The 13,892-nt window shown below is 37.0% G+C and overlaps 1 protein-coding gene across 1 annotated transcript; it reads right to left on the bottom strand.

The window, feature by feature from the left end:
• Positions 1-5: 5 nt before the first annotated feature.
• On the bottom strand, positions 6-5,524 carry GCK72_010584 (uncharacterized protein; the record flags this gene model as incomplete). Its single annotated transcript, XM_003110690.2, has 11 exons — positions 6-205; positions 258-958; positions 1,457-1,842; positions 2,012-2,116; positions 2,166-2,308; positions 2,660-2,719; positions 3,167-3,275; positions 3,328-3,435; positions 4,338-4,463; positions 5,166-5,303; positions 5,354-5,524. 11 exons carry the CDS (start codon positions 5,522-5,524, stop codon positions 6-8), a joined length of 2,247 nt encoding a protein of 748 aa, XP_003110738.2.
• Positions 5,525-13,892: the final 8,368 nt, after the last annotated feature.

The following is a 13,892-nucleotide window of genomic DNA, read 5'->3' as shown; positions in this document are numbered from 1 at the left end:
TGGAATCAGAAAGTTCCAGAAGGTGTAGGCGTAGATGCTCTCGTATTGACTTCTTCTACTTCTTGTGCTTCGAATTCCTCTCTTGTCAACAATCGATTCGTTGCAATATCAAAGATTTTTTCAACAATTGGCTCTTCTTCCTTCTGTTGATCCTCGTTTCTTCCGATACTTGGCTCCGCGTCAGGACTATCATTGTGGATGATCCCTGAAAAATGAATGTTTGTAAAATTTACAGACTCGAGAACTTTTTTACGTACCTCTTTCAGTAATAATTGGAATTGGAGGTAGCTGGGGACAATCGTCAAGAGATGGATCAGGGCTAGGATGAGGCTTATTTGGCTTCGAATGGTACTTGAACATCTCATCATTCCTACGATTCTTGCGACGCTCTTCCTCTCTATCTTCGCCACCTTTTCCATCTTTAAGACTATTTCCACTGTGATATCCTTCTGAACAATCTTGTAAACTAAACACATGAGTCCATACTCTTTCGAATGCACATCCAGCTGTTATCCTTGCAGATGCCTCTGGATCCCACATCTCTTCAGCTACGCCTGCCATAAAACTCATAGATATCTGTCCAAACACTTCTGGTCTCCACTGTGGTCTCTCCTTTTTACTAACGACATGATTTCTCATTATTCCAATAGACGGATCAAAACCAATCGTTTGGAATGGCATCTGATACTCTGGGACGACATCAGACGACTTCAATTTCGTCCGATTGATAGTTTCCCACATAACCAATCCCATTGAGTACACATCCATTGATTTGAAGGCAGTTGCAGTGAATTCAGTAGCTCCTTCCAACATTTCAGGTGACATGTATCTTTTTGTTCCAACTTGTCCCAATAGATCACTCTTTTCAATATTAGAATTATACTCTCGAGCAAGTCCAAAGTCCGCAATACACGCTGTCATGTCCGTCTTGATCAGAATGTTCTTTGATTTGATATCTCTGCAAAACGAAGAAAATGTGGAAACTAAAAAACAAACTTTATGTTTTTCTTCCTCCCATTCGACTCATCGACCTACGTGACATATTACACTTATCTCTTGAAAAGATGCTTTATCGAATCAAAAGAACTCTCAAATCTTATCGGAGAGCACAAGTCATTAATCTCTTCTTTTTATGCCAGATCCTAATTCTTTTTTTGAGTCGATTAGTGAAAAGAGGGGCTAAGTGAAACAGAGATTAACTGCAAAGTGAATGGAATGATCGTTGTTGTTTTGCAAGTTGTGAAACAAAAATGTTACTTCCGGGAGGGAGAGACGATTGCTTTTTTGCCGTTGTTCAAGGTTGGAAGTGGTTTCAGAAAGAACAATAAATTAAGTTAAACGTCTCGAGTATCCATAGTTATGAGTATATTGGAGCTTTCTTGATAACTCACGAAAGGAAACACCCCAAAAGGTTTACATTTGATCTAAAAAATCAAGCCCTCTCAATAAGACAAACCTGTGAATAATGGGTCTCTTGACATGTCCGAAGAAGAACGGCCTATCATCATGCAAGAATTGTAATCCATCCACCATTGACATTATAATCCGATTGCATGACGTCACACTGATTTCATTATGTTTCAAAAGTTCATAAAGACTAAGCCTCTCATGGAACTCTGTCACGATCCAATACTCTTCTCCCATCTTTTCTGCACAAATGAACTGAACCACATTTGCATACCACCTTGGAAGTGAGACCAGTCCCTCGAATATCTTTTTTTCCGCCTCGAAGCTTGACTTCTGAGTATCAACCAATTTTTTGACTGCAACCATCTTCTCTTCTCCATTTTGACTCTTCCACTTTGCTTTGAATACTCTTCCGAAACGTCCTTTGCAGATCAGCTGCAAGAAATTATTGGAGAAACGGATAGAATCAGTTGTTGCGTGACGTCAAACAGGAGGAATCACGAGAAAGACTACTTTCCGGGTGTCATCAAAAAGTTCATGAAAAGATCAGAGTTTCCAAGACCTCATTCTTTGAAAAGTGAAATAATATTTTCAAAAATCTCACCTGGAAGTCAGTAATGGGCAATTCCTTCGGTGTCTCAACCATTTCTATCATCACTTCGTGATCTACAAGTGGCAGATTTCCAGCTTCCATCACATTCGTTTTCTCCTAAAATAATATAAATTTTCATTTATTCTGCAAAAAGAAGTATTCCAACCGATTCACAGTTTCTCCTTTTCTTCTCATCTTCTTCTCTTTGTCTCTGCCTGCATCTCCATAAAACATATAAAGCGATCAAGATTGCAAAGAAAAATATTCCACCCAGAACAGTTGTGAGAACCCAATAAATGGGAAGACCACCTGAAAGTTAAAACAATGGATTCAGAGTGAATTGACAGTTGGGGAGATCACTTGGGAAACCTTTTGGAAGCGCTGAGTGCACAAAGTGTTCAGAGTTAGAAAGTTACAATAACAAAACGTGAATTCTTAAGACTGTGCTCCATTGAAACCGAGTAATAGTGATAGATTATATACTTTTCAACACGGTTTCCGTAAAGCGCAGTTGAAAAAAAAACAGTGCAGTGATATTAAAAGTTTCGAAACATCTGACTGTGGACATACAAAGTTGCCACTTTGAAAGAAACGGACTACCAAAAAGCCTCCATAATTAGTAACCAAGCATTCCCAAAGCATAAAGCCAATTTTATGTACCTAAACCATCCATACCAGACGGAGGAGTCGACTGCCAGAATCCTTTGGATGCATCTGATTCTGAAATATTCTGTCTGTTTTTAACATCTTATTTTCTTTTTTCGAAGTTTGTTTGTGTGTGCTTTCCAGAGTGCAATGAGAAAAAGAACAGAAAACAAAACTAAAAAAAAACAAGGTGAAAAATAACTGAAAACAAAAGAAAAGTGGTTTACTGTCCAAGCCACAAAACACATAAAAAGAAATATAGGTGGCACAATTATGGGAAGACGAATTGAAGGCAAGAGATTCTCTCTATATGACTGGGTGGGTGAAATGACAAATCATGCGTTTTTCTTTAAAATCAGAGAGGGAAGAAGACATAGAAAAGATATAGATACAGGATATAGTTACAGGTTTGGATGCGGTGTACTGGGAAAGTGTGATATAGAAAAGCAGAAAAGACGGATAAGGGTGAAAAGAAAAGTGGATAAGTGAGTGGTGACAAGAGAGTTTTCTGTGCTCACTGACCCTTATGAACATCAGGATTGATGAGCATTACGTTTGCAAGCACATTGCAATTCGGTGTTTTGCAACAGCACATTCCGATTTGAGCGTGTGTGAGTTTCGTCTGGAGACACTGAAATTTGGATTATTTTGTAAGATTAGTGCGGGCAAAAGTTAGATTTTACCTTCTTTTTATCAACACAATCCATCATAGTATCGTGTTGATACTGCATGCATCCCATGGTTTTGATGAGGGAACGGTTGACTGGAAAGTATTCGTCCGTGGAATTTGTCTGCAAAAAACAGCGAAATTATATCACGTTTGAGTTTTGCAAGAGCTTTTTGAAATTTAGGTGAAGATCACGCGTCCGATAATTTGGAGGTGAACATACGTATTTTTCAGAGCGCCTCCGAAACATTTTTTAATGAAGATTCCATGATTGTTATTTCAAGTCTACAGCACCTTATTTTTCAATATCTTCTGGTAAACTCTTATCATAAATTGCTCTCAAAATGCCAGTATTTCCTTATCTCGCATTCCAATCAGAATTTCGCTTTCCCTACCCTACTACTAACGTTTCGTCCCTTTCTCCAGAACTCTTGTATCAAGTTACATCGAAGATTCCAGTCTCTCTATTTTTAGAGATTTTTCGCCCTGATTCTTGAGAAATAATTTCTGATGTTTATGACACATTAATCTAAAAAATGAATAGTTTCATGTAATGTTATCTCCCAGTCGAAATCCTCCTGTCTTCAAATCTTTTATTTTATCCTAATCCACTTCTCCATTTTTAAACTATTCTTATCCCTTTTTATTCATTTTCTGAAACAGATAAATACACGGATTAGATTGAATGCTTCTTCAATCCCCCCATCTACATATTTTCTATTTTTATTTTCTTTTTAATGTCACCCTTTTTTCGAAAACAAATACAGTATACCCCTAAACTAATTCAATTTTCGAATTATCAAAATGCACAAATCTACAAATTTCCGAAATCGCATGACTCGTTCTCTCTTTTTATATTTTGTTCTTTTCATATTTTTCGTTCGACTTCACAAAAAAGAGTCAGAAGTCAGAGAGGTATGAATTCATCTGGAGAAGCAGAAGTCACTCATGAATAACAAATTGAAACAATATAGAAAACAAAAGAAGAGGATTCTCGTGACTTCTCCAGAAAGAAAACAAACTTACAGTGAGATTGTCTGGATAAGCGAACACTGCAAGACACCCGACCATCTTCAAATGTTTCTCCGGGTGGCAAACTTCTTTCGTGATCGAACACTCGCCCAGTTTCTCGCACTTGGATTCATCGTAGTGCTGAAATTTAAATGACGAGATGGTTTTAATGTTTTGAGTGAGTGAGGCAGTTTAACAAATGGGGGCCCACGAAAATCGAGGAGAGACTTTCAATCGGGGAACGAAAATCGGGGACAACAACTACGGTTTGGAAACTGCGCCGAAAATTTGCGTTCCTCTGTGCACACTTTCCTCGATTTTCGTAGAGTCCAACAAATGAGTACTGTAACGGTTATCAGTCTTCGAACCGAACTTTCAATTCACAGCTACCGTACCCCTATCCCCTCCTACACACATCATCAACTCTCTGCAAAGAAATGTATTACGGTGCCTCCTCTCGAAGAATCAAATTATAGTGACATTTGTAATCTAATGCATGTTTACAAGAAGTATCCCTAATCTTCAGAATTGTTGGAAATTATAATGACAGAGTTTCCGAGAAATCGAAACATCACAGAAAATTTGAAAAGTATACGATAGAAAATATGTCAGCTAGATGCATCCACTTTGACTGATTTATGGAAATTTCTCTGAACTTTGTCTCGAAACACTTCAAAAAACGTAATGCTACAAGTACTACTCTCTCGATGTATCCATGAGAAAAACTTCTCAAATTCGTAGGATTTGAGGAAGGATGTCAAGAGCAAGATTTTCAAAGGAAACATGAGATCTACCGTAATACTTTAAAGTATCATTTCCTCATTTCACGCATATCAAACTCACGTCACATTCGATTGAATCATCCCTTCTTTCCAACTCTGGCTCTTCATCTTCCTCTTCTTTCTGCTCCGAGACAGGCTGAATGTAGATGGTTCCGTTTGTTTCATTGACAAAAGCTCTAGTGACAAGCGAATCGTCAAACTGAAAATAATACAATGGAATTGTCTAATTTCTATTATCTGTAGGCTCACATCTCTCTCAACAATTTCATCATCCATCTGTGCTCGTCGAACGTCTTCTGGAACGTCATCTGAATTTGTTTCAGAAGTCAAATTGGGTGTCGGAAGGGCATTGAGAAGACATGTAGAGAAGATAAGTACTAGGAGGATCAGCTTGAGTTTTACAGTCCCTTTGTCTATCATTCTGAAATTGAAAAATGAAAAGTTTGCAACAAGAAGAATTGTTGATGATGCGGGGAGCAAGAGCAGAGAGAATGGGGAAATAAAAGAGGAAGTGGAGAGAAGGAAGCAATATGTATATATGTGTTTCTCTCTTATCAATTGTTCTGAAATGAACCTCCGTGTATTTGACGTGATTCTTCGGAGGGAATCGCAAAACAAATGCAACTTTTGCAGAAAATTTTAGAAAAGATTTGATGAAAGGCGGAACTTGTGTTCAGTTCGAAAAAAGAGTGGGAGCAATGTGAAATAAAGAAAAAGGAAGAAGAGAAGAAAAAGCGAAAGAGTGAGAGAACCAATGTATCGCTCGCCTCTTTTATCGGCTCACCGGAAAGTGGGCGGGGCCTGAAAAGTCCTTCACGGAGGTGGGGCTTTTGGGACCGACCGGATGGAACAAGGGGCGGAGTTTCGTTGAGAAGAAGGATTAGCTGATGGAAGAACGTCTGCTCGTTAGCTAAACATTTTAAAGGAAAAGGTAATTGAGATAATTACGGTTGAAGGCAGAGAGGAAGATCATGGAATTATCGAAAGAGTGAGAGAAAATGAATTATATTGAAGAGAGAAGAAGGTCAAAGAATGGACAATAGAGTGGAGTCATTCAAAAATAATAAGATGAGATATAAAATGGAATAAAAATTCTTAGGGAAGAAAAAAATTGAGCACTTTGTATTGGAAAGATGACGGGTGTTTCTCTGTGGCGATTACCTTATTCCCAATAAAAGAATTATTTTAAATCTTGAACAAAATATGCCCACCCGCCTAAACAGCAGTCACAGAAACATACCATAAATACTGTATTATAACGGCATGTCGTTATATTTTTGAACTGCCTCCGAGAGAAATTTTGTGGTTTCAGAAACTCATTGAAACTAAAAGAAAAAACGCCGGGATAATCATATTCATGGATTCCAAGTATAGATGGGGTGTCGTTATAATACATGCGCCGTTCTATTACAGGTGTCGTTATAATACAGTATTTACGGTAAGTAGAATTCGATAAATGAGAGAGTGTACCTCCGTGGACAAATCTGGGTGTCGATATTCAAAAAAGTCAAAACATTCGATTGCTTCACGGTCACTAGGCACTCAAAACATAGCCATGACCTCTCCTCAAGTAAAAACAAAACATGTTGTAACAAGCCTCCCATGAAGTAATGAATACATAAAGTTGACTTCTTCGCCTCTCCAGAAACTGAATCTCTACCAAAAAGTTCAAAACATTATTTCATTCGTAATGTTAATCATTTTCCCACATCTCTCGCGATTGGATATGTCGATTCCTGTGAACTGCCTCCCACGGCAATGTGTAAGAATATAATCAAAAGTTTTGAGGCATTTTTGGAGAGAGAAATACTTGGTTTTTTTGCAGAAATGTGCCAGTGAAACGAAATATGTATATGTGTTGAGAAGTTGAGCTTCTAAGTAAATTGGCATTTGAAAAGTTCCAAGAAAACGGAAAGGATGAAAAGTGAATTCAGAGCAAGAAATGTAGTATTACCAATTATACTTTTGTTCAGACTACAGTAACCAAAACTAATCGTAAGCTTCAGTAATCATCTAAAATCGTCAGACTGTTTACGGAAAGCTTCCATCTCGGAGTACCGTAATCTCGTGTCCAACTTTCCCTTTTTTAAGTTGATTTATCAGTGAACTCAGAAGCAAAGGAGCGCACCTACACTACGTTTTAAGCATCTCATCTAAAAATGTCCACCTCTATTTCACTCACTTCACGTCATCTAACATATATGTCGCTTTCATTTATTTCAGGTGAATTTATACTATCCCGTACTCCCGTCACATTGAATTTCCTCTTCTAATCGCAACACTACGTGTATAAACAATAAATTGTCTTTTAAGTTCATTTCTTTTTTTTGGGTAGCTTTACAACAAAATATGAATTTTTTGCAAAAAGAAACGGAGTGTGTATGAAATTCGGGGTAAAAGCGGGGACACAAGATGTGACCCAGAATGTTGCAGAAATGACACAGAGACCAAAGCTCTTATATGACTGATACTCATTCAATTTCCGATCTAAAAATGCATCCGGCCGTGGAAAGTTTTCAGTATTTTAATTGGAGATTATTTGGGTTGTTTGTTATTAAGAAAGGTTTTCTACTCAACATCAAACATCTCATTCTTTGATAAAAGTTTAAAAGAAAAGGCTAAGAAAATTATAGGTGAAAAGGTAGAAATAGGTGTGTATTTACATTTGGAACAATACGATTTTGGAAGAGATCTCACGAAATTTTGCAGGAGAAAAATCTGAGGAAAGGAGTTGTGAAAGAGGGCGAATTAGGAAACTGGTAGTATCAGAATAAGGAAAAACCGACGAACAGAGAGGTGAGAAACCACCTGGACTTGATTACTATCTGGCAGAGATATCACTCTTGACACAGTTTCTGACTCCCATGCTCTTCGGCTCAAGAGATTGATATCTGAGGAAGTTATTCTTATTCTGAGAACAAAAGAGTTTTTCTCAACAACAAGAATCCAAAGTTCCCTAACACATTATCTCGAGGAAATGAGATGTACGTGAGTTTTTGAAGAAAAAAACGATGTGATGAGATATGATGAAGTGTCAGCAGAAAGCGTTGCAGCTTTCAAGAACAGATCAAAAACGGATAGATGAGGGAGCAGGGAGGAGGCGAGAGAGATCTGGAAGTGTGTGACTAGCTTGCACCTTAAAGTGATAGATAGAGATCAAAAACTAGAGGGAACAATTTCGTAAAATCGAGAATCGTTCATGCAGGTCACATGTGGAGCTTCTCTTTTGACCCTTCATGGGGAGTTACAGTTCGACAATGTAACGTCTCCCTAAAAAAATTATCTTTTCAGTTGGTACCTCAGATATCTGGTTCAATTTTTACAATCCCTAAGTCGTTAACTTTTCTTTAATCATAACTTCAAATGGGGATACATATGCTCTTGTGATTGTCTGCCAGAAACTCTTTACAGGATTACGGTAGGTTCATTAGCTGACAAAATCGTTGCGAGTAATCCGATGAAAGAGAGGAATTCTTTCCAGAATCTAATCCGCAAGTCACTTGATTTTCTACGAATAGCTCTTTCAGCAAAAAAGCAATTTCAGAATCTCCTCTTTTCCAGAACGAATAAGTCACACACTGGCACTAATCCCGTAAAAGTATCCGTGCACTTTCAACATTTTGAACGTCAGAAAAATCCAAAAATTCGGAATCGAGTGGAACAGTAAAAGGGATCAAACTACAATATATGAGTATTCAATTAGAATGAATTAAAATGAAGATGACGAAGAAAACGGGGTGAAGAAGGAAAAGAGAAGAGGATAATATGAAGAAGAAGAAGAGAAAAAAGAAAAAGGAAACAGCATTAAAACGCACAGGTAGGTTTTTTGGTCGGTTCGAGGTCAAACAATATGGAAAAAAGGACAACGTGTTTGCTTTTGTTCATCCAATTTAAAACCACCCGTGAGAGAAAACTAAAGAAAGAGAATCGTTATATTTCCGTGAAGTATGCTCGTACGTTTCTAAATTTAAAAAAAGAAGAAATAGAATATGAAGAGCATGAAAATGTAGATCAAATAACAGAAACAGATCAAAGGAAAACAACTGGTCTGATGGGTTGGATCAACTTTTATAAAGCAAGAATTTAGATTTTCTATAGCTTTTTTGTAGGGGGAGTCTCCCTTGACAGTAATATCCAATTAGGAAACAACTTTTTTCCTCTCTGGAGAGCTAAAATAGTAGTCAACTACTGAAAAAAGCTATGGATTTGATCAACGATTACTTAAAGAACCTGACAACCTGTAACTCTAGGATAACCTCTTAAAGTTCGTAAATTAAAAGTTTTATAAAATAATATCTGTGAAGAAAAACGAATAGCAAACTTGAGTGAGTATGAAATAGAAATGAACATGGTACATTTAGAGAGATGAATCACATTTTAGAAGTCATAATTTAATGTAAGATTACTGTATCTTTCAGTACATCTGAACCCAACATAAATAATGATTCTTGTTTCCAGATTCTAAAAGTTCAAAAACCGAATTTTCCCATTAAACGGTCAATCATGTAGATTCCGGGTACTGTTTCTCACGGCTACTTCCGATAAAGAAGTTTTATGGAAACTTTCGGAAAATAGTAGTGAGAGAGAACAAGTTCAATTGAAAAATTGAAGGTAAGAGAATGACGAGAGTGACAAAAACTAAGGAGATCAGAAAATGAAAAAAAAACAAGAAAATAGTTGCAGAAAGAAGATGTAAACAATCATAATTTGAATCAAAATAATTAGAAAAGTGAACGAATTCAGAGTAATTTATATCGAGCATAGTAGATAAAACAATGAGATCAAGTTCCCAAAAAAGACAAAAAGTTATAATAAAGCAATGAATATTTAAGAATGAATAGAATTCGAATAGAAGAGAAATGGAAAAAGTTGCAAATATATGAGAGAGAAATGATCGATTTTCGGATTATGAATGTAGAGAAAAAGTTCGGAACGAGAAAAAACCAATGCACTCAAAGCGATATTGAAGTCTGGTGTGAATGTATAGAAAATGATATTTGAAATCAGAGATGAATTCAAAAAAATGGAAAGAACAAGAAGAGAATAAGAATCTAGATAAGGAATAGTAGTACTGTAGTTTACAAATGATCATGAATACTTTTGGTTGAAAAAGATAAGAAAAGGACGACACATCAGGAAGAATTTGAATAGATCAGAAAAAGGAAATTGGAGGAAAAAAGAAGAGAAGAGGAGTTTGAAACGTTGAAGTTTGAAATCTTCGTCCAATTTTCTGCAAACTTCAATGTTTTCTTTGAAATGTCAAGAAGGTCAAAACTTTTTGCAGGAAACAGAAAACATTAGGAATGGGACAAAATAAGAATGAAAAAGAGAAAAAGGAACTGACAGTATTTGAAATATGAGGAATCCCTTGGACAAAGGAACAGCTGCACTAAAAGTTGTTTATGATGGTAACCGCCTGGCACCGTTAAGTACGAGAAGCACATCCGAGAGGACGATGAAGGAAAAAGAAAAAGAAGAAAGAAGTTGTTACTTAGGAGATGATGGACAACAACAGATTTATTCAAGAAGAGAAATAGAGAAATAAAAACGAACGGGGGAGTTTTTATGGGAACGGGGGAAAAAGGCGAGAGATTCGCACTGGATATTCCCTCTTTTGTCCCCTCCTCTCCAATTTCTATTTTCCCGCATTTTCTCGCGCAGTTCCCTCCTTTCCTCTAATCATTTAGTCGATGTGCCTGGGCATTGTGAGCCGTTGTGTGTTCGGGTCGCAAAACGGAAAAGGGAATCGCTGAGAGGGGACAGAAGATAGTGCTTCTCTCGAGGAGAAGTTTGACATTGGGCACGCGAAATGTTGACTTGTCTGCGTCTCACATTTTATAACTATACGGGGGCACCAGTTGGGAGTATTCAGTTCTTTCTCTCACACTCACATACAAATGCCGCCCATTCTTTCTTTCTCTCTATCTCTCTCTCTCTCTCTCTCTCCTTTTCATTTCCTCATATAATCTTCTCTTTCTCTTCTTTTTGATGCTTCCTCATCTCCTTCTCTCTCCCTCATTTTCAACCCACATCGACCACCACTCTCGCGTTCGATTTGCAGCAAAAACGAGTGAATTTTCAGAGAGCAGCACGTGCGAAAAACGGAAAAAAGAGTGTTGAATGGTTTAGGTAGGATGTGGATGAGTGAGTGAGTTACTCAGATTATGCAAAGCTTTTTCCCCGAAAAAAAACAAGAGGAGAAAAAGAAAAATAATAAAATATGGGGTGATTTTCAAGGTCGTATCCCGTATCCTCCGAGTAGAACAATCTTTTGAAAATAAGAATGTTTCGGGGGAAAGAGATCTAATATACAACGGAAGAAGTCTCCGAAACATTTTAGTAGATGGTATCAAGTCGAGTTGTACTTCGAAGTTACCGTGGAAATTTTGGAATTACGTGACAAAAAAGGTGTGGAGTGAGAGAGAGAAACAAGAAAGGACAAATATGCTCGGTGAGAAATAAACAACTGGAGAATGCGAAAACAAAAACATCCGGATCAAGAAGAGGATTTGATGGAGTTAGAGAGGGAGCTATTCCAAAATAGAATCAGATAAAAGTGATCGGTTGAATGAACACTTTTTGCTGCAATTAAATGTATTCAAACTGGAAAATACAAATGTGACAACAAGTAATCTCTACGGCTCCAGAACACAGTTCTGATTGAATATATCTGAAATCAACAGTTTTTTATCCCAATGAGATCTCCTACAAAATATCTTTCATCGTGTTACTCTGTATCACCCAACTAATTCCAAGACCTCTCTTAGAAACTAGGCAATCACAAAAATATATAAATTTTACTCTTTTTTTCGGACCACCAACTCCATTTCATTTTGTTAAAAGGGTTCTTTCTCTCTTCTTCCTCTTCAGTGTAATGCCCACCCGTGTGCAAAAGAGAACTTGAGCAGAAAAAAGACCTCGAGCAGAAAGAAAAAAGCTCTTTACAAATGAATGATGATGGTTCAATGGTTCTCTCTGCACTTTGTATCTTTTATTTGTAAAAGAAGTGAAGGGACAAACAATCAAAACACAGAGAATTGGTTGATGAGAGAAAAAGAAAAGGTTCGACTCATTGTAGTCACAAAACACGATTCGATGGTCAAATAAACACGAAACCATAATGAGATAATGCAATTTTATGGAAGTTTGAAAATATTTGGATAGCTGGGGGATTTCGATTGTTGTGAATATTACAACAAATATTGCAGAATTTATCAAATCCGACAGCAAAGTTTATTCTCATGAGGGACAAAATGACCGCATCGGCGATACTGAGGGTTACTGTAGCTCAAAAAAATACGAGACAGTCGAGTACTCAATTACAGTAGCCTTCAGGGGTACCTAGAAAACGAAACAATACGAAAATTGAGAATCGTACTCAAACTTTCTTAGGAATATGAAAACCAGTGAGCAGATTTTTTAAAGTACATTTCGATGTTACAAGTTTTTGATCGGTACTGTACTTCAGGAAGCTTTTATTAAAGATCCAGATAAAAGACTTTGATCATCAACTCTCTTTTTTGAGTATTCCTTGCGTGCGTCTAATTTATTCTTGAAAACAACAGGCATTCTTGTACATTTAATTGGAAATTTCGTCAATTTTTCAAGAAAAAAAACTAGTTTCAAACCCTCGAAAATGTCATTTATGGCATGAATAATTGGGTTTAAAGTCTGACATTTGTTTCAAATCCACATGAAAAAGGTTGGAAATATATTCGAAAGGGGGGAAGTTGAATGACTCAGTTATGATGCGAACAAAACTCCAAAATTGTCAATTTGCTCTATGGGACTGCTAGAGCTCAGATTTCCTTTACCAGTAACATTGTTCCTGAAATTCCTGGAACGTGAGAACGGAGAAGCCAGATTCGACAATTCGAATGAAAACAATAAGCTCTGAAAGGAAGTACTTTCCCTTACTCCTTCTTCTTCATTCTTCATTTCTAATCTCGTCCCTAGATAAAAGGAAACAGAACAGAGTGCAACACAACACGGAACTTCCTGTTCTTCATTCTGAGTAATCGGTTGCCCTTATCAGAGTTCATTTCAATACAGCTGTAATTTGTGTGTCCATACTCCTTCAACACTCAATTCATACATTTCGAAAATATTTGAGAGGAGAGACCGCTGTTTAAATATGACTTTAGAGTGGATATTTGGAGGGGAGAGCCATCTGTATGAATTGGGGATAGATGGTAATACTAGAGGATTATTGTAACCGGTATTACGGGAAGTTACATGAAGAATACACGGATAATTGATGCAAGGGACACCTGTGGATAATTAGAGAATTAGGGAAGAGAAGAGCCATTAGTAATGAATGACATTGGGAGAGGTGTTTGATTGAAATCTGATTAAAAAAGTGGTTGGCATTTGTTAGAGATTTCAGGTAATATCGCAAAAAAACTGAAAATGAGAGTGTGAAGTCAAATATGCATGCCTAACATCTTCTGATGTTTTAGTTCTGATTTCATTGAAATGCTCACAAAGTCTTAAGCTCTCCTGACATAAAGATACACTTCAAGCTAGTGATTCCATTTCACTCAAATGCCACGTCAATGCCGCTCTATTGAAAGTGGAAGTTGAAGGAGTAGACCGCAGTTGTGAGAAGCGAACGGCATGAATATTTAAAAACTTCACAATTTCCATTGAAACTTTCGAAAATAAAAAATTTTTCACGGGAACAAAAATCAATTCTTACAAGGGTTGGCATTAACGTGACCTTAGATTCAGAATTACAGTTTCTTGAATTCATTAAATAAACTATTCTCTATCTGAACGTTCATTCAAA

This window comes from Caenorhabditis remanei, chromosome III, assembly GCF_010183535.1.
Source record: "Caenorhabditis remanei strain PX506 chromosome III, whole genome shotgun sequence".
NCBI lineage: Eukaryota > Metazoa > Nematoda > Chromadorea > Rhabditida > Rhabditidae > Caenorhabditis > Caenorhabditis remanei.
Note: the sequence above shows the minus strand (reverse complement) of the source record. Positions and strands in the feature narration are given on the sequence as shown.